This window comes from Ictalurus punctatus, chromosome 16 (assembly GCF_001660625.3).
Source record: "Ictalurus punctatus breed USDA103 chromosome 16, Coco_2.0, whole genome shotgun sequence".
Classification (NCBI taxonomy): Eukaryota; Metazoa; Chordata; class Actinopteri; order Siluriformes; family Ictaluridae; genus Ictalurus; species Ictalurus punctatus.
This window is the reverse complement of record NC_030431.2, coordinates 2,819,331-2,839,392: the sequence shown is the minus strand read 5'-3', so window position 1 is coordinate 2,839,392 and position 20,062 is coordinate 2,819,331. Positions and strand designations below refer to the sequence as shown.

Genomic DNA, 20,062 nt, shown 5'->3' with positions numbered 1-20,062 from the left:
TAGAATGGATGCAAGTGGTCAGAATTCCTTCTGAAGTGAGCTTGATTGATCATAATTCCTTCTGGAGCAGGCAAGACTGGTCAGAATTCCTTCTTGAGCAGGTGAGATTGGTCAGAATTCCTTGTATGAACAGGATAGGTCAGAATTCCTTCTGGAGTGGGCAGGATTGGTTACAATTCCTTCTGGAGTGGGCAACATTGGCCAGAACTATGTAATGACTGGGCAGGATTGGTTAGAATTCCATTTGGAGTGCGCAGGATTGTTAGAAGTCCTTTAATGGTGCGACCTGTCAGTATTCCTACTAAAGTGAGCGGGATTGGTCAGAATTCCATCTGGAGTGGGCACGATTTGTTCAAAGTCCATCTTAAAGGGGGGACTTGTCAGAATTCCTTCTAGAGTGAGCAGGATTGGTAAGAATTCTGTCTGGGATAGGCAGAATTGGTTAGAATTCCTTCAGGAGCCAGTGAGTTTGATCACAGTTCCTTTAGGAACATGTGAGATTGGTCAGAATTCCTTCAGGAGCAAGTGAGATTGGTCAGAATTCATTAAGGAGCAGGTGGGAGTGGGATATAAAATTCAGTCCCACACATACCTGTAGTTCATGTAGACTTTAGGAAGTCACTAATAATTGCTTGCTGCACTTCAAGAACAGATTTCCTGATTTTGGTTTTACCTGCTTCATCTGTGGTGACTGTGAGCTCGTTGCTGGGCTCACTGTCCCCGATGTGATTCTTGGCAAACATGCGGATATTGTAGGTAGATGAAGGGTGGAGCTCGATGATGGTGGCCAGATTCAGCGTTGGGGAGACATCTCTGGTTCTGCGAGCTCTTTCCCAAGTAACTGTAAATAAAATATTTCAATGATTTTGTATAGAATATTTTGGTAAGACCCAACATGGCTGCTTATATTTGACTGGCTTATCTATATATCTGTTGTACCTGTTTTATTCTTGCACTCAATATCATAGCCAGTGATGGGGCTGTTCCCGTCAAATCCCATAGTCCAGCGGAGAGCGATGGTCCTCTCCTTCACCTCCCGAATCTCCACTTTAGGAGGCTCTGGTGGCTCTGAGGACACATGGATAATAAAGAGCCTCTGAGAATGAAACTGAGGTAGATCTAGCTCAACATCCTGTTCACCCACATATTTCAAATTCTCATAACACCATATTTTAAACTCAAATGTTAACTTTTTAATCATCTCTCAAAATAATGCTTCAGTTATTTTCCTCTAACCACAAATGTAATCAATCAGCTAACACAGGCCTGGCATCTTTGTCTGCTTATTTTGTTTCCCCACTACGTTATCCTGAGAATAATGTAGCTTTGAATCCATGCTCAAATTTTCAGATAGTATAGATTATCAGGGTACACAGTTAGAACATACTTATCATATCGTCTATATTTCTGCTTTAAAACTTTGGGAAGCGGAGACTTTTTTTTTTTGTGCTATGCTAATGAAATGCTAATGAAAAAAAAAAGTGATTCCGATTTTACAAGATGGCCACCAGTAATTGTACCGCTGCATGGTAAAGTTAGTACTCCCACTGCAACCTAAACCACATCCACAAGGCACTGAAGACCTCAATGTGGTTTGAGGCAGATATGTTAAATGCAGTTATATAGCGCTTTTTATTTTTTTTAACCTTAGCAGTTCTACAAAGCGCTTTACACTGGTTCTCATTCACACACACACACACCACTGGCTGCAGGGCTGCCATGCAAATTGCTAGCTTGCCATCTGGAGCAACTTGGGGTTCAGTGCCTTGCCCAAGGACACTTCAGCATGTGGAGACATGTGGGCTGGGAATCGGACCACCGACCCTATGACTACTGGACAACCCGCTCTACCACCTGAGCTACAGCCGTCCCTACCTACAGTGAAGATTAGATAGAATTCCATCACTTATTAACCACATTAGCCATATAGCACCAGTGGGAGAAAGAAAAAAAACAAAGAAGCAAAAACATTTTAGTTGAATGCCTTCATTTGAACACATTCATATCTGATCAAGGAAATTCTCAGGTCTGTACCTTGGACTGTAAGCTGAATGATGCCTCTGTCTTCACCATAAGAGTTGATCGCATGGCAGGAAAAGAACCCAGAGTCCTCCCTCAAAGTTGGGTAGATCTGATGGACAAATATCGAGTATATACAGTAGATTTTTCTATATAGTTCCACTGTGTTCACTACTTAGTAAAAAAATGCCACATAGATTGACCCAGGCTCTCTCTTTATTCCTTACAAATACAACAAAACCTCATTGATCTCCATTTCTCCATCATTAGCGATGTATTACTTTATATTCCTGTAATACCAGTTACAGCCACTAGTCAGCAGCATTGCATTACATATCCCACTGACATTTGGCAGGTTACAGGAAGATGTAGGACGCACATGAAGGACTAACTGCGATACCTCCAGAGTAGAGATGACCTCCTCGCCGACCTTCTTGACTGTCACCGTGTGCCTCCACATGACCGGGCTGATGATGTGCGACTGCTTCTCCTTCTCCACCTCTTTCTCCCAGCGCACCATGATGGGCTTCTCACCGTGGGCCTTGCAGCTCATCTCGATCTTCTCACCCTTGGTGGCCAGCGTGTTGTTGGGATATGACGTGATCATGGCTGGTACTGAGACACACAGGAAGTGGGAGGGGATCAGATGGAGCCTCCAGTGGAGTCAGAATAGTTAGTATTTCCTCGTTGTATTTCAGAGAGCCAAATCAGAATACGCCACTTTGAAATACCAGACTATAACTGTGTCCCTGATGCTAGAATTCATATCAAGTTTGCTACCATTACCAAAATAGCAGAGAGTATATTTGGCAGTAGACACACTCTCTCGCACACACAAATACACATGGGAACCTTTCTTAACATACATGCACACACACAGTCCTGTCTCTTGCCCCTAAAACAACCATTTTATGGTGGGAACTTGGCTAACGCACCACTGCGTGTGTGATGTTATTCAGTGTGTCAGGCCTAGGGTTGCAGCCGATTACGGCTCATCTTTTATTCAACCCAGGCTTTTTGAGATACACGAAGGAAAAAAAGGCATTGAGTTATCATCTGAAGTTGCCGTTTTTATTTTTACGACACACTGTAAAACTGAAACCAGTTGCCAAATGTTGTGTATATACTCCTAACTGAAAAAGACAGACTTAAACATGACTGAGTCCTGAGTGTCCCTCAGGTTGGTGCTACTTTGTTGTACTTCCTTAATTGTACAGACAAAATGTGAAGGTATGAAGGAAAAGGAGAATTCCTGTCCTGATACGCAGTACACACAGTGCGCACCACAATCAAAGATTTTCACAAATTGGTTGACAGCCCATGGGTTGTCATGTTACAGAGAAACCACAAAGCGTTAGGCTTAGATTATGTAGAGGGTCTATTATACAAGTTCCTGCGTAAGTTGTTACTATAGAAACGATAACGTATTAGAACAAGCACGTTAATATAAACCCGTCAGAGCTGCCGTTATGGAAAACGAATCAACACTTTCTGAACTTTTTCCCCTCTAGAAATGCCAGAGGTTAAATACTGACCGAATTAAATAAATTCACTAGCAACTGGATGGATTTGTGTGTCTCTGTATCTGTAAAACCTGATACGATCCTCACAAGTTTACATATGAACACACTGACTGTGTGCAGCCCCCCACCCCACAGGACTGCGGACGGACTTTCGACAGCCTAGTTTAAAATGCCTTGCCCTCGAGGCACTGGGATGGGAGTCTAATGGAAGTATCGACGATTTGTAATGAAACAGAAGGGCACAGAATCTATAGATCAGAGAAAGACGCCATTACACACAAATGGATATGCATAGTTAATCACTTTCCTATATTTATCATTAGGTATATTTAGCACTTACTTAGCTTTGTTAAAGGTTGCCAGGCAAAATCAGCAGCAACTGATGGGAGTCTTTTCAGATTATAAACATTACTCCAAGAAATCTGTTAACATAACGTTGTGCTTTATGCAGTGATCGATCTGTACTTGCCTCTGGCAAAAGGCGATCAAAGCAACAAAAATCGCTATATAGCTGTAGAAGAAGGATCAATTATATATGTGATGAGCGTGATGTATTCGTAATGAGTGAATGTGGAATCTGGTAAAGTTATTGCCATTCACGAAGTCGGACAAATCAAACCAGTGTGTAATGAATATTCTAAAAATAATACCATAAAAATCTCTAAAATAACCACAATCAGTGCTCTGGTTGTCATACGTGGTATGTTTCTACTTTCCAGCTGCTTTGATACACAACTCCACTAACGATTGACAGTGTTTGAAAAAGAACATTTAAAGGAGCCAGTGATTGAGTATGAAAGGATTTTGAGTTGTTTGAGCACCATACAGGGGAATACGATTCTAATGTAAAGATAAAATGCTTTGACAAGTAAAAGGCCACACCTCCTGTTCAGGAACTGAGAAATTCCATGCCTCTTATAAAGGAACTGTCGTGCACATAGACCACACCTCCTTTATTGGGACTGACAGGGACATAGGCCACACCTCATCCACTGGGACTGAAAAATACAGAGGCCATGCTTTGTCCACTGGGACTAACAGCCTCAGTGGCCACGTCTTGTCCACTGTGACTGACAGCCTCAGAGGCCACGTCTTGTCCACTACGACTGACAGCCTCAGAGGCCACACCTTGTCCTCTAGGACTGACAGCCTCAGAGGTCACATCTTGTCCACTGGGACTAACAAGCACAGAGGCCATGCCCCCTTCACTGGGTCTGAAAGGCACAGAGGCCACGCCTCCTTAACTGAGACTACAGGCACATAGGCCATGCCTCTTTTTCACCTCTGACTGGAATCATTTAACCGAAAAAAACGGAAAAATAGCCCCTCATTCGGAATCACACAAAAGGCAAGAGAACAGGAATTGGCTCAGCAATGCATGCTGGGAAAGTAATGATTTTTTTTTTTTCGTTCTCTGGACCATCAGCTGAATAAATATACTTTTTAAGCGAGCCCATGTGTTCACAGTGTTCTGAATACTAACAGAGTCGTGAGATGGATTGCTACTTAACTGCGAAATCTCTGGAAAACAATAAACCAAGGAAATGTTGCTCAAGAGTCCTCGTGGATGCGGGAAGAATTAGTCCCCAGTGATAAAGCGGAGATTGCTCAGGTTAACATCAGTCTTTTGTCTGACTGGTCAATTGGTTAATGCTGGGTACAGCAAATGTATTGCTAAAAATATTAATAAAGGGTTTTAAAATTGGCAACAATAATGAGAAAATGAAAAGCTGATCCACTGAGAAGCTAAAATGATGCTAATTCTGATGGTGGTGCAGTGGGATTTCGACCTCTCTTCCTCTCTACCTAAAGAGTGCGATGCAGCGCCACTTTATTGCTTTAGTCTGCCCAAACAGATCAGCTTGTAAAGCTTCAAATTCCATACTAATACCACCATCAACATCATCGTGCTCGTCATGTCATAGGCTCTCTGCCATAACTTAGCACCACAGCTAGCTGTATTATAGCTGCATTGCATTCTGGAACTTTGCACCGACATCTCCACCACTTCTACACTGGAATTCTCATTAACGTGATATCGAACGCCATTGAAAATTGGCGAGCGAGAAAAGATACTCTTGCTTTTTCGTTTTTTAGAGACTAACAGCAAAACCTGACTCCCTTATGTTTGAAATATTTTCTCCTATTGAATGCCATTGTAACTGTTCTTGCAATAACAGTGATGTCAGCACGGTACACAACCTCTCTCAGGAACAAGGAGAATACAACACCAACCAACAAAATGCTAAGCACATCATAAATATTTCCTTATTTGTTATTTCCTGTACTAAAAACTATCAAACTGGAACCTTTGGTACCTTTTTCTCTGATGGTTAGACCCTACGCTAGCAGGGGTGTGATGGGGAGTATGTGGTCTCTGTTTAGCATTTTTGCTCCTCAGGGAATCCTGCCTGTTTTCCTTCACTCGTCTCCCTCATGAGCTGGGCTCCCCTCCTCCACCCCCATCCCCCTTTCACCTGGACATGTTACCATGCCAACCAGCTCCGCGCTCATTCTCTCTCTCTCTCTCTCTCTCTTGTCAATGAAGGACGAGAATAGAACAAACACGCAGGATTGATTTTCAGAGGCTCGCAGCAGCATTGCTTGTGTTCATATAGTGGATCAAATACGCCTGAGATGAACTTTTCATTCATTCACCTAGACTCAAAAAGCAGCAGGTCATAGGTTACTTAGGAATCGAATGATCTCATTTCCATAGTAGAGTGCGGCTTTTCGTTTTAATTACATTAACGAGGCCATTAGGGCTGTAATTGACCGGTCGCTTCTTGGGTTCTTGAGTCTTGATCTTAACCCATCAGGGCCTAGAAGTTCATCATGTGTCCACGTTGTCACCTCAAGCGGTATAAGAGGCGGTTGGGGAAAACACGTCGGTTGCCGATGTGACCGAATTCAGGAAAACAGGTTTGGGTTTAGGTTACATCTAAAACCTTGTAAGATAAGTGTGATCTCCTCACACAGAGTCGTTAAATAGCTACATGCTGTAGCGAAATCAACCTAAGTCTAATCGGTTCCGATTATAATCAGATACCGGCTGGCTGTCAAAATGTCCGCAATGCTCCGGCGCCATCGCGTCACGATCGAAACATGGAAGAGCAACATTTATGTAAATGAATAAAAGTCAACTTAGCCAAAAGAAATGAGTGAATGAGTCAGTGATGATTTCCCCACTGATGTTCGCGTGAACACTGGCGTGAAGAGAAGACTCGTGTTTAAACACATTACCTCAGGTGATGAGACAGAGGCTGATCTGGATGATGCTGATAATTAAATTGAGAACTCATTTCCCTTGTTGTTTTTCCATCAGTAGATTAGGTTATGAACGTAAAGGTAGGCGCGGGATGTCAGTGGAATTAGAATGAAATCTTTAAACCAGTCTGTCTGTTTTATTGTGCGATTTATTAACACTGTTTAGATGACTTATCTTTATAATGAAGCAGCCTGAAGACAACATTACGCACAGGGCTATGTGGTGCAATAGTAAAAGCCCCCAACAGCTTTATTACTGTACTGCAGTCTAACCTGGAGCACAGAACTTTGCTCTTTTACACTGTAACACGTTTCGGTTCTTGTTTAAGTGACACGTCGAATATAAAAGTCCACATAGAGCAATTATGTTGACCAACCGTTGCAGTACTAGTATCGCATCCCCACAACACTGTCCAAGATATATATCTATTTGAGGTAGGCAGGCTCTCTGCATGCTGGGAATCTAGGCCATGCTGCTGCGCCTCATTGGGCCATTTTAGGAGACGAGATCCGTGTGTACATGAGCTTTGGCTCTGCTTGCTGGAGGTAAACATGGTACGACCGGTTAAGTGGAGGAGCTCGCTGTCCTCTATTCATGCGCTTTACTGCACATTTGGGCTTTTTCATGGAGAACCAGGTGGAGCGTGATGGCCAACAATCGATTATACAATCTTTATACACTTCTGAACATCCAGAACGTCATACTATGATTATTTTTTAAAAAGCATATAAGACTAGTAAAAGTGATGTCTCCGGACCGCCGGGTTATGCGGGCACACTCATTACACTATTCCGCTCTTTAGCTGCTTTGAATAAAAGCATCTGCCAAATGAATAAAATGTGATCTGTAATACAAGAGCAGTGTGCAAAGAAACAAGCAAGTCCACTGGTCTGCTGCTCCATTATGTAAATGTCTTAGCGTCATCAGACTTCCATAAAAGCCCCAATCGTGCTAAATGGTCCTAACTGACACCAATAAACAATGATTGCATGCCAATGTGTCTTAGATGAGTGTGTTTAAAGCAGGATAGAAGAACATTCGCCAGATTTAAAAGGTACTTCATTGAAGAATCACCATTAGCAGGGTAATTTAGTCCAGCATTTTTGCATAATGTGATGGGGAAGTAAGTGATTTAGAGGGCTAGACTAATGCTGTAAGCTAATCGAGTCCAATCTGTGCGTGAGCATAAAAGTGTTACGGCTAAAATATTTTGAAGACGATAATCAAGATTTGTGAAGTGACTGGAATTAAACCAGAGGTTATAAACAACTGAGACTCCAGCCCAGCCAGAATAATACAGTATACAGTGTAATTATGAATATGGTTTTATTAACCCATTTCCTGTTCAGGAACACGCCAATCCTTTAGTAGGAATTGGAGAAAAAAAAAAAGTGTTAAAATAATTATAAACACGAAGGTAAATTTTACCATCCAAAGTCATGTGTTTTAGCGGCTATACATGCACAAAGACATTATTGTAAAAAGTGAACAATTATGTGCAAGATATACACATCTTTATTGCGTTTAGCTAAACAAGCAAGCAGCCATGTTTTGAATGCCTGGTGAACATGTACAGCGGTGTAATTTCACCAAATGACCACTAGATGGCTACAGGTATTTTATTTATTTATTTATTCTTTCATCTTCAGTAACCACTTTATCCTTTATCCTGGATCTTAAGAACACATTGAACTGAGGTCGGAATATACCCAGTATAAGACTTGAGACCATCACAGGGCACCACGCACACATTCACACACACGTTCACACACACACGTTCACACCTCAGGGCAATTCAACATCTCCATTTCACCTTGTGACGCGTACCTACATAAACACAGGGAGAACATGCGAATCTCCACACAGACAGAACGGAGCTCAGGATCCAGCCGGGAACTCTGGAGCTTTGAGGATCTTATTGGATCATAGTTGAAAAGACAAGGAAACTGTCTAATTTGGTCTAATTTAGGGTCAAAAAAATATAGAAACATAATCAGTCTAAACTTCACACGAATGCTTTGTCAGATCTGTAAAATCCAAAAGTACAGCATATCATATCATATATAAATATATATAACGATTTATCACTAAAAGCACAGTGTGTGTGGCATTAGTTCGCTTAACTGCTTGCTAGCTTCTTTGCTCAAACACAGAAGAGTGTCGTTAACAGTGGGCTAATCATTACTAGTTCATGCTAAGTAATGCTGCTTAGTGCTTTATTCTGATACAAGTAAGGATTATGACAGAGATTACTGGATAGATCCAAATAATCAGACACGAATACGATCCAAATGGTTCTGGTTTTAATAAACCATGTTTTTACTAGCGTTTCAGCCCAGATATAAACACACCCAGGCTTCAAAAACTGTCTGAGCTGACTGAGTAGCTGGCTAACACACTCTAGTTCATTCTAGATAAAGGAATAGAGGGTTAGAATATATTTTGAAGGCTGCAGAATAACATGTTATCATAGAACAATTTCTTACTTTTAACAAAATTTGTTTGCTTAACTGCTTGCTAGCCTCTTAGCTCAAACAGAAAATGGTGCGCTAGTTCGACAGCTGGCTAATCACTGCTAGTTAAGTATGGATTATGATAAAGATGAGTGGATAATCTGACTCAAATACAATCTAACTGACTCTGTATCAGGTTTTACACATTTCTAATAAGGAATTAAAAAAAAGCCATAGCTATAAAGCGCTCATAACGCTGCTTAAGCCAACATCACTGAGTTTTGCCCCAAGTACAGATGTAACTTGTACTGTATATTTAATATACATTTGTTTATTGCCTGTAAGAGGAATTCCTCTTCCTCCCTCTGGGAAGAAGTGAGCCGTGATATAAATATAGTGCTTAATGAGGGCCTCATATGGAGCAAAAACACAGCGATCAGAGGTGAGCAGAGCAGGTGAGGACGCTCGGGGAGGCTCAGGTTACAGTGACGCGGCATTGAGAATCAAAACAACAGCCGTGAGCCTCAGGGACCTGCAGCGAGTGCAGCAACACGGCATTAGGACATGCACACGGTGGATTATTCCACCGTGCCGTCGATCCCATCGAGCATACACTGATAGGATGAAGAGGTGTGTCTAATAATACGATTGCATTAAGATGGTGTTACAAATGCTTTTACAGCCACGTTTATATTGGAGGATGTAAAATGTGGACAATTTCCAACCAAAAAAAATCGAATAATGCAATACATTTATTCTCTGCGAAAATCCTTTAATATCGAACTGTACAGACAGAGAAAGAGGGAGATGGAGAATAGAGACACGATGGGGCGGGGGGAGCGAAAAAGATGATTAAAGTAGACAGATACAGAGGAGAAAGAAAGGTGTACTAAGGAAGAGAAGGAGAGTAGGTGAAAATGAACATGAAGGAGACAGCGAGAGAGAAAGAACGAAAGGAAGAACGAAAGGGAAAAAACAGGGAGACCATGATAAAGAGAAAGACAGAAGAAAAGATGGAGAGGAAGACAGATGGCTAAAGTGTGAGGAGAGAGACAGAGAGACATGAGTGGTGAAACAGAAAGAGAGAGAGAGAGAGAGGGGAGAGATACGCGCTCAGAACTCGCTTTTCTACATGACTGCCTCTGCTTCAGTTCAAGGCTTAATGGAGGGAAGATAAGTCTTTGGCTTCTGAGCGCAGAGATATAACACACACACACACACGCACACACACACACACACACACACACAGTGCTGGAAGACTACAGTAAGGCAGAAGCTCTACAGCACCAGGCTACAACTGCTGCCTCTCTCCTCTATACCCCAGTGACCTTGTTTAACCTCTAATAGAAAAAGTACCTCTGCAGAATCAAACACACACACACACACACACACACACACAAATGCTTCACAAGCTTCCAGTCTAAATGACACCAAAACAAGCACGATCCTCATGACTTCTATCAGATCAGCATGACTTACTCTTGACGTTGAGGTACATGGACTTGCTGACGTCGGCTCCCACGTCATTGCTGACCTTACACAGGTAGTAACCGGCATCTTCTTCCAGCACGTGCTTTATGAGCAGAGAACCGTTGCTCAGCAGTTGGACCCTGTAGCCCGAGTTTAGTGCAATTGGGTGAAACTGAGGAACACCAGCACCTGCAAGAACATGCAGAACTTAAATCAGAGAACTTCTGCTTCAGTTAGTAAAGAACCTCACTGCTGCTTTAACCAGAGAAGAACCTCACTGCTGCTTTAACCAGAGAAGAACCTCACTGCTGCTTTAACCAGAGAAGAACCTCACTGCTGCTTTAACCAGAGAAGAACCTCACTGCTTCTTTAATCAGAGTAGAACCTCACTACTGCTTCAATTAGTAAAGAACCTCACTGCTGCTTTAATCAGAGAAGAACCTCACTGCTGCTTTAACCAGAGAAGAACCTCACTGCTGCTTTAACCAGAGAAGAACCTCGCTGCTGCTTTAACCAGAGAAGAACCTCACTGCTGCTTTAACCAGAGAAGAACCTCACTGCTGCTTTAACCAGAGAAGAACCTCACTGCTTCTTTAATCAGAGTAGAACCTCACTGTTGCTTCAGTTACTAAAGAACCTCACTGCTGCTTTAATCAGAGAAGAACCTCACTGCTGCTTTAACCAGAGAAGAACCTCACTGCTTCTTTAATCAGAGTAGAACCTCACTACTGCTTCAATTAGTAAAGAACCTCACTGCTGCTTTAATCAGAGAAGAACCTCACTGCTGCTTTAACCAGAGAAGAACCTCACTGCTGCTTTAATCAGAGAAGAACTAAGTAAACTTATACCTTTAGAGTATTTCCACTCTATAGTTGGACGAGGTTCTCCGTCAGCAGAACAGTTGAGGATCACAGCTTTCCCATAGATCCCATCCTGGTCTTTGGGTTGGACGGTGAATCTCGGTGGAACTACACAGGAGATCAGCAAGAACATTCCTCAAACTACATCGTCAGAACACAGTTTCCCAAAATACATGGAACAAGCATTGATAGAGCCTGAGGAGTAAATCAGTGTCGAGGTGACTAGATCATGTCCTCCTCACCCCTGACGATGAGCTGGCTCTGGTATTTGACGACGGCGGCGTCGTTCGAGGCGATACACGTGTACGTGCCGTTGTGAACCCGCTGCAGGTTGGATATACGCAGTGAGCTGGTGAAGTCGATGTTGTCGATGGTGACGCCCAGGCTGGCGTTAATGGGCTTTCCGTCCTTCTCCCAGTTGATAGAGATGGGCAGATCACCTGAACGCACCACGCAGGGAACGAAGACCCTGTGACTGATGGAGTAACGTGGGAACTCGAAGGGCTGGATGAAGGGAGGGACTGAGGAGGAGGAGGAAGAGCAGAAAAACAAAGGATATACAACTTTATGGGCTGGACGTGCGCTCAATTATTCACTACACCTGCGTGAACAAGACTCATACTAAAAAATAATAGCATTCTACAGCTGCTGATAATAAATACAATACTAGCCTGATGCATAACAGTGTAGGCTAATCATGATCTATTTAATAGAATTATTATTCTAAATAACTACTGTAAATTTTGTAATAGCACAGTTGGTCTTATGAAAATGACAGCAATTATAGCAAATAATAATACGAATAAATATAAACATGCAGCAGCAGCAACAACAATAGCGTTATTATTAATCTATAGTATTTCTGTTTTGAAATGATGTTGATATTTAAATGATATTTATTATTATTTTTGAAGCATTCATTTATATATATTTATTGTATAAAGTTTTAGGAATGACACTACATACAAAAAAAATAAAGAAATCGCTTTTTTTTTAAATTAAAATAAATAAATAAATAAATAAAAAGAAAGAGAAGTAACGATGAAATGAATAAAAAATCTTGTTAAATTAGTTATTAAAAACAACAATAACTACAACGTTCAAAAAGCACCTTCTATGAAGCAAAACAAAGGTAAAAAGAGAATAATTTCGAGAACGAATCAATTTGTTTATTTATTTACGTGCTAAGTGTGAGAGCTGTTTTAGGGAAGAGATCAGTGCACTGAGATAATAATGCCTAATGCCTGAGCCTCACTAATCACTTAAATATTAGACTAGATCATATTTTCATTGTTTAGTTGGTATTTCCCCCTGTATTGATCTCTATTACAAACCCTTTACCTTTCACAGTGACGTGGACGCTCTGGTTCTTAAAGACCTGCGGCTGGACGAGGACATGGCAGGCGTACTCGCCCTCGTCCAGCTCCTTTTGCACGTTCAGCAGCTTCAGAGTGCCGTTGTTCTCGAACGCTCGCTGTCTGTCGTTGAACGGCAGCAGGTTGGAGTTCTTGTACCACTTAATGGAGTAGTATGGGTAGCCGATGACGTGGCAGTGGATGTACGTGTCCCGGCCGGCGATGGCAGTGAGGTTCTTCATGGGGCGTATGTCAGCAGGACCTGGAAACGAAAGAAGCTTGATTAAAATGATTTGTTGACTTTGGCTGAATTGCAAAATAAAAGTAGAACTAGTATTCAAAGAGGGAAAAAAATGTATGTTGGCTAAAGTTATAATGATGTGTCATTTCATATCGATCCTAACTGCGATGTATCTTCTGCTATAACGCCATAATTCCTGTTATCACTTAGTTATAGCAGCTATACACATTCAATCCCTTTACAAGCCTGTCTTCTTCTCTCTCTCAGTGTAAATAATTCAAAAACGAAGCTACTGAGAAACCATCCTGTAGCGGAGAAGCACAGAGACTCCTTTCGTAAATGTTCATAAATAAACTTTTTAAAAATAATCCACTGTACAAGTCTCTCTGTGCTGTGAGTTTTTACTGTAGAAATGATAACATATTAAACTTTGGGCATTAATGTAAACCTGTGAGCTGCTGTCCCAGAAAATGCATGAACACCTTCTGACAAATCAGAATTGAGACTTGAACATCGCTGTGGAACAAATGCATCTAAACATTACAGTTCGTTACTATTGTATGGTCCAGATTTGCACAATTCAGCTTTAAATTCAGGATGAGAGCAAGAGAGGACAAAATCACAGCTGGATGGAAATCTGCATAATCAACATGGATGCCATTATTTTTTTTCCCAAATTAAGCCTTTAAGGCATTAAATTAAGGCCAACAGAGAAATGCTATGGCTAAAAATAATAAGCAAATGGAGAAACAAAAAGTAAATGAATAGTAATAGTAAAAAGTAAATAATAGTAAGTGCAATATGACTCGTTATAGACGTGATGCTTCACAGACCTGCAGGAAAGACGGTGGGGAAGAAATTAAGCATATCTGTTGTTGGATGATGGAAATGGATTGACGAACAGGAAGATTTAAAAAGAAAGAAATTAGGTAAGAAACATGGAACTGAAAGATAAAGTCTTGTGTGACTTGTGTGTGTGTTTTCGGAGGAGCTGATCTGACAAGCACCTCTTACGTTTATTCGAGCCTGGTAGGAGACCGTGCCCGCCGAGTTGTTACATGTGCACCGGTAGACGCCGCTGTCGCGGACCTGCGTGTGCGAGATGTTCAGGTAGCTGACGACGTTCCCCTCGGCTGTGATGCTGTGGCCCATGCGGTGGCGGCTGTCCTTCACTACGACGTCGTCGTCCAGCGTCCATGTCACCACCGGCTGCGGCGTCCCTTTGACGTGACACGTCAAGGAGACGAACTCGTTGGGGCTCACCACTTTCTCACTGAAGGCAGACAGGATCTTGGGAGTGCCATCTGTCAAGAAACAGATAAATATGCAGGATAGTTCTATGAAAAATTGTAAATACAACTTTACAGTATTTAGACAGCATGTGCTTGTTGTCCAACGTTTGCTTCAATGGTTTTGATCTGAGCACTGGCTTTGAAAACGAGCCCAAGAACAGAAGTCTATCACCCAAAATCTTAAATAATGGCTCAATCAAACCACATCCAGTCCTTCAGTGATGTCACATAGACTTGCCGATGCGGTTAAGGCCACTTTTTGTCATCTAAAAACATGAGTAAAACTTCACCTCGGTGGAACATTATGGAGGCGGCCATCTTGAACAACCAGAATCGTTTTTTTCCTTACCGCAATTCGGGATCACTCCGCCCTCTAGACCACGCCTCCAAACGACAGAAAGTGGAATTGTATTTGGAAAACGAGTTGACATATTATTACATAACATTGTTTGACATTTGCATATGACGATCTGTTAACATACTTACAGAGAAGATTTTGGGCGAGTTAGACGTCCATTGCTTGTTAGCTACATCAGACTCTTAGCTAAACTAAAGAAACAAACGTTGGACACTAAAAGTGTTTTGACTGATTGAGAACATTTAAGGTACAGGGAAAGGTGTAGATATGATTTTCACCAAACCACGCCTTTAATAATTGAAACTAACCAGGTATCCAGATAGATCAAATTTCTATGACAGTGGAAATAATGGATTCTTGAAAAATATTTCGCTAATAAAAAAAAGAAAGCTCCCCAATGTTTACTGACCTTCTAAAATGACCTGCACAAAGTCCTGAGCAGAGATCTTCCCCTTCCTGGCGAAGCACTGGTAAGCTCCTCCATCGCTCTTGGCCATGCCGTCCATCACCAGGTTCTCCTTGTTGATCCCGTTCATGTGGACGCTGCCACCTTCGTTGATCTTGTCGCCGTTGCGGTACCAAGAGAGCTCGTACTCGTCTGAGCCGGTGACGCTGCAGGTCAGGGAAACCTGGCTACCCACGCTGCCTTTCACCTTCCTGGGGCTGACCACCACCCGCAGCGGCTCTGAACAAATCCATCACACTGAGCATCAACAGATAGCATTTGAGCATGGAGTTGAGTTAATAAGGCAAGTTAAACTCGTGAAAAAATAACTAATATCCCACATAAACATCATGATTTCATGACTTCTTGATCTTGAAATGCTGAACTACTGGAGTGTAATGCAAAATAGTATGATGAAATGCAAAATGCAAAATATGAAATGCAAAATAATATGATGTGCTGGATCAAGTGCTATTTTAAAAGACACCAAATGGTAATATTGTTAAATAAAGACACATTTGCCGCTGATTAATGTGGTGATTACAACCAGGACTGTTTATGTAGCAAAATGATCTGTAATATATCAGATATTTATTTCAATTCTCACCATCTTCGCAGTCATACAGTATACCGTCATATTTGGATTAAGGAAAGGAATGTGCTTGATTTTCAAAGCAGTGGTTGAGATCCTACTGAAAATCACCGTCTCGGACGCTTCTAAATAAAGAACAATCTGGCAACCTCAGAGGTGCGAGATAATTTGCATAATGAAGAGCCCAGAAAACCTTGAGCAGGTGCGTAACGTGACTCTGAATATCCGTAACTTTCCCTGTGTAAATCCTGAAGTAACTTTTTGTGATTTCCACTAAACATCTCGTGTTCTGTGATTAGCAGTAGATCTCCCACGGGCACAGTTTGCAATCTGTTCACATTTCACCCCAGTAAAATTGAGTTCATCTTGAATTAGCATTACAGGCATCGCGCATAGAAATGGAGTCCTAAAAAGATTTTTCGTATACCTGCGGATTCATCGATGCATTACAAAGAGAACGTACCTTTGACCAGAAGGCGCCCTATGACCTCGGCGTTTCCGTAGCTGTTCCACACTTCGCACACGTAGCTGCCCGAGTCGCTGGGCTGTGCTCTTTCGATCAGCAGACCAGTCACGCTCTGCCTGAAGCGCGTGTCCGGCTCCAGCGGTCTGTTGTCCTTCAGCCAGCGGTATTTTGGCGCGGGATGCCCTGAAGCTTTGCACGGGAGCTCCACCCTATGCGAGGCCATGACTTCTCGCTTCTCGAAGCCATCGAGGATCGCAGGAGCCGAGTTCGTGGGGTCTTCAGAGACAAAGAAGAAGGCATAAATATTCAGAATAAAAATGGAAGCAATGGGAGATTAAAGGAGTAATTTGACAAGGACTTAAACTTAGTACGTTTAGGATAATGGGTCTATATACACACACACACATATATATATATATATATATATATATATATTTGGGTTCTGCGTTTCTTTCTTTGCTAACAGAGATCTGTCTCACGGAATGGAGATCTCACTCATTTTCTCAACTGTTTTCCAAGCACAAAGCTAGATATATGTAATTGCTTGGAATTAAATAAACAATTTATAAAAGGGCAGGGATAGACTATATTGATATGATCAAGTTTCTGCTAAAATGACGCCTTTAAACTTTAGGAGGGAGAGCAATACCAAAAAGAAAGTGATGCTGGTTGGGTTGTCCAAGATGGCCGCTCCTGTACTGGTGATAATTGGTCCATCTTTGAAAGTTTGAAGCAGATATTTACAGAAAAACGTTTTGATAACATCAACTTTCATTTCTTGTTAGCTATAAATACCTCATAGATACAGTGCAAACTTTAAAAAAAAGCCAACTTTGGTTTGATTTCTCTGAGTCGGACCCTTGAGCAAGACCCCTGACCTCCGTTCACACTAGCAAGTAACAAAGAAACAGGTGACGATTCACCGTGCTCCTCTCACCTGGCACGAAGAGCCGCGCGCTGTTGCTCTGCCTCGTCTCGGAGGTGTAGCGATGCCTTGTCATGCAGCGATAGTTGAACAACTCGTCCTCCTTCTGCACATCCAGGATGTACAAGGCTCCCGTGGACGTTATGAGAAATCGAGGTCCTGAAACACACACATGCACATATGTGTATCGTTTTCCAGCGCTAGCTACTCCAGATTTAATTTCTCCTCTGAATAACTCTGTCTGTGCATCTGGATGATTTTAGCCCTTATTAACAGAAGCTGATTTTACTCTCCAGCCTCCCCAGAGAGCCGTTCTGACTGAAACGAACTGCTGTGATCATTCAAGGCTTTGATGTGGCCCACGGCTCAGACCATATGTGGTAATATCATGCTAATTCCTGGATGGTGAGGTCGTCAACTTTTATGAAGAATAACGACATGGCCTAAAGCGGTCACGTTCTTCAGCTGGCCTCCACGGGGGATGTCCCTGTCAGGAATGATTGAGAAGGCAATTTGGACAAGATTGTCTTATGATTAATTCTCAAGGGTGGAGGCGCAATAAGAGCTAGCTTTAATATCTGGGGTAAAGTGTGATTAGGAAACTATGATGTTATTTGTATAATATTGTATAATGCAACTCCTATGGTTTTGATCTAACATGAATCATCAGGTTTTACACAAACTTGTGGAGTCCATGTCAGCTCGAGTGCGAACTCTCATTAAAGCAAAAAGGAGACCTACTTAATGCTAAGAAATGTTCGAATTCATGTAAATGTCCATGCCTTCATGTTCATGTAAAATTTTAGTGTGTCGGTCGAGCAGTTTACCAACGTGGTTGAAATACGCAAAACTAAACACGCAATTTAAGGGTGAATTTGAAGGCCGCGCAAGAATAAGATATTTAGCACTAAAAAGTTTGAAATTTAATAATGAAAGCATATTGTTTTTGATGTACTAAAACAGTTGATATGTGAATGATCCACAAAAAAAAAGTTGCCAAGTGTGTCGAATTCCCTCAGAGTTATCCTACTAAATGGACATTTTTAGCAATGAGATCATTATAAGTCCTTGGTGGAAAAAAAAAAACTATTTTTCAAACTCTTTTAATACTGTTTCTCCAAAGGAAGCCTTAATAACGCATTAATCTGGCAACCCTGTTCACATCAAGAACAGCAAAGACTATCAATAAAATAAAATGCACATTAAACAGGATTGCTGTAAGATTGCCAGTTTTTTAAATGTTGTAGAAGCCAGACTCATGCAGCAAAATGCAAAATATAGTTAAATAGCTTATAAACTTTTTTATACCCAATCTTGTTACTGACTTGTTGCCAATTAACCTAATTAGTTGCAAAATGTTCCTCCAACTGTTTCTTTTTAGTAACCTTTACTTTTCCAGCCTTTTGTTGCACCCGTCCCAACTTTTTTGAGACGTGTCGCAGCCATCAAATTCAAAATGACCTTATTTTCTTTCTCAAAATGGTACATTTCCTCAGTCTAAACGTTCGTTATGTTTTCTATGTTCTATTCGGAATAACATACGGGTTTGTGAGATTTGCAAATCGTTGCATTCTGTTTTTATTGACGTTTTACCCCGCGTCCCAGCTTTTTTGGAATTGGGGTTGTAAAAAGCACAATCGAAATAAACGAAGGACTTATGAAAAAAAGCATGCACTGCAAGGAAACAATTTCGTGAAACATAACATTTAAAAGGTCTAAAAAAAAAAACGTGTGTGTAAATTTGAACATGAAGTCTGTGTTACTTTTCTGTAAGGGCTGCGACTGCATGCTGTGCTGCGCCTCTTGACGTACATCTCACTCTGAGTGTGTTTGTGTATGTGCTTAAACAGCATAAGTAAACAGTTTAGTGCTGAATGAGAAATAAATCGGTATGAGACGAGCCAGAAGTGAAGACGCTGCTATTGTAAGCTCTGACCCAGTTGGTGAAAGACAGACAGAGAGAGAGAGAGAGAGAGAGAGAGAGAGAGAGAGAGTGAGAGAGAGAGAGAGAGAGAGAGCATGGATTAGATGTCTTTAAGGCATTTTCAGATTGTGAGCTGAATGCGGTGGTTGTGTGAGTGTGTCAGTAAATATGAATGAATATTTATGAGGAAATTAGAAAATGTCTGAATGTTTGCTTTAAGACAATGAGATTAATATGACTGCTCCTACATGGAAAAATTCTCTCTCTCTCTCTCTCTCTCTCTCTCTCTCTCTCTCTCTCTCTATATATATATATATATATATATATATATAAACATATAACCATCTTTATGGCCAATTAATCAATTTTACATTATAGTATGTATATAACCAAATGCTGGAGATCAGACTTCATGGTACATCTGTTAATGAAACCTCAGAGTTAAAAAGTTCTGACGATTCAGTGATTCTTAGATCATTTTTGGAGGCAAAGTTTGGGGTGCCAATGCATCGCAGGGCACTCAGGGCCAGTCAGCAGGACCAATCAGCGTACAGCACATGTCTTTAGACAGGAGGAGGAACCAGAGTACCCGTAGGAAACCCATAAATGGGGAGAACACGCATACTACGTGCACACAGGGCGGAGGCAGGATTCGAACCCCCAACCCAGGAGGTGCGAGGCAGATGTGCTACGCTTGAATCAGAACGTATTTGCGCCAAATAAAAGAAAAACAAAACAGAACTTAAAGGATACTCTGAATATATTTAATGGCACGGGAAGATTTCATTCATCTTCAGTAAGTTCCTGGTGAATCTAGAGCCTATCCTGGGAACACTGTACAGTACGTGAGAATGGAATACACCCTGGATGG

General features: G+C 41.5%; 1 protein-coding gene across 1 annotated transcript in view; it reads right to left on the bottom strand.

Moving 5' to 3' along the window:
• The window catches only part of dscama (Down syndrome cell adhesion molecule a), a 71,084-nt gene that overhangs the window by 14,525 nt on the left and 36,497 nt on the right, over positions 1 to 20,062 (bottom strand). The window contains exons 4-15 of the mRNA XM_017489885.3: positions 17,280 to 17,426; positions 16,340 to 16,618; positions 15,249 to 15,524; positions 14,197 to 14,493; positions 12,935 to 13,210; positions 11,836 to 12,114; positions 11,582 to 11,701; positions 10,743 to 10,922; positions 2,420 to 2,634; positions 2,035 to 2,131; positions 940 to 1,068; positions 674 to 841 (exon numbers count right to left, since the gene is read on the bottom strand). Coding sequence (XP_017345374.2) covers positions 674 to 841; positions 940 to 1,068; positions 2,035 to 2,131; positions 2,420 to 2,634; positions 10,743 to 10,922; positions 11,582 to 11,701; positions 11,836 to 12,114; positions 12,935 to 13,210; positions 14,197 to 14,493; positions 15,249 to 15,524; positions 16,340 to 16,618; positions 17,280 to 17,426 — 2,463 coding nt within the window. The remainder of the gene's footprint in view (positions 1 to 673; positions 842 to 939; positions 1,069 to 2,034; positions 2,132 to 2,419; positions 2,635 to 10,742; positions 10,923 to 11,581; positions 11,702 to 11,835; positions 12,115 to 12,934; positions 13,211 to 14,196; positions 14,494 to 15,248; positions 15,525 to 16,339; positions 16,619 to 17,279; positions 17,427 to 20,062) is intronic.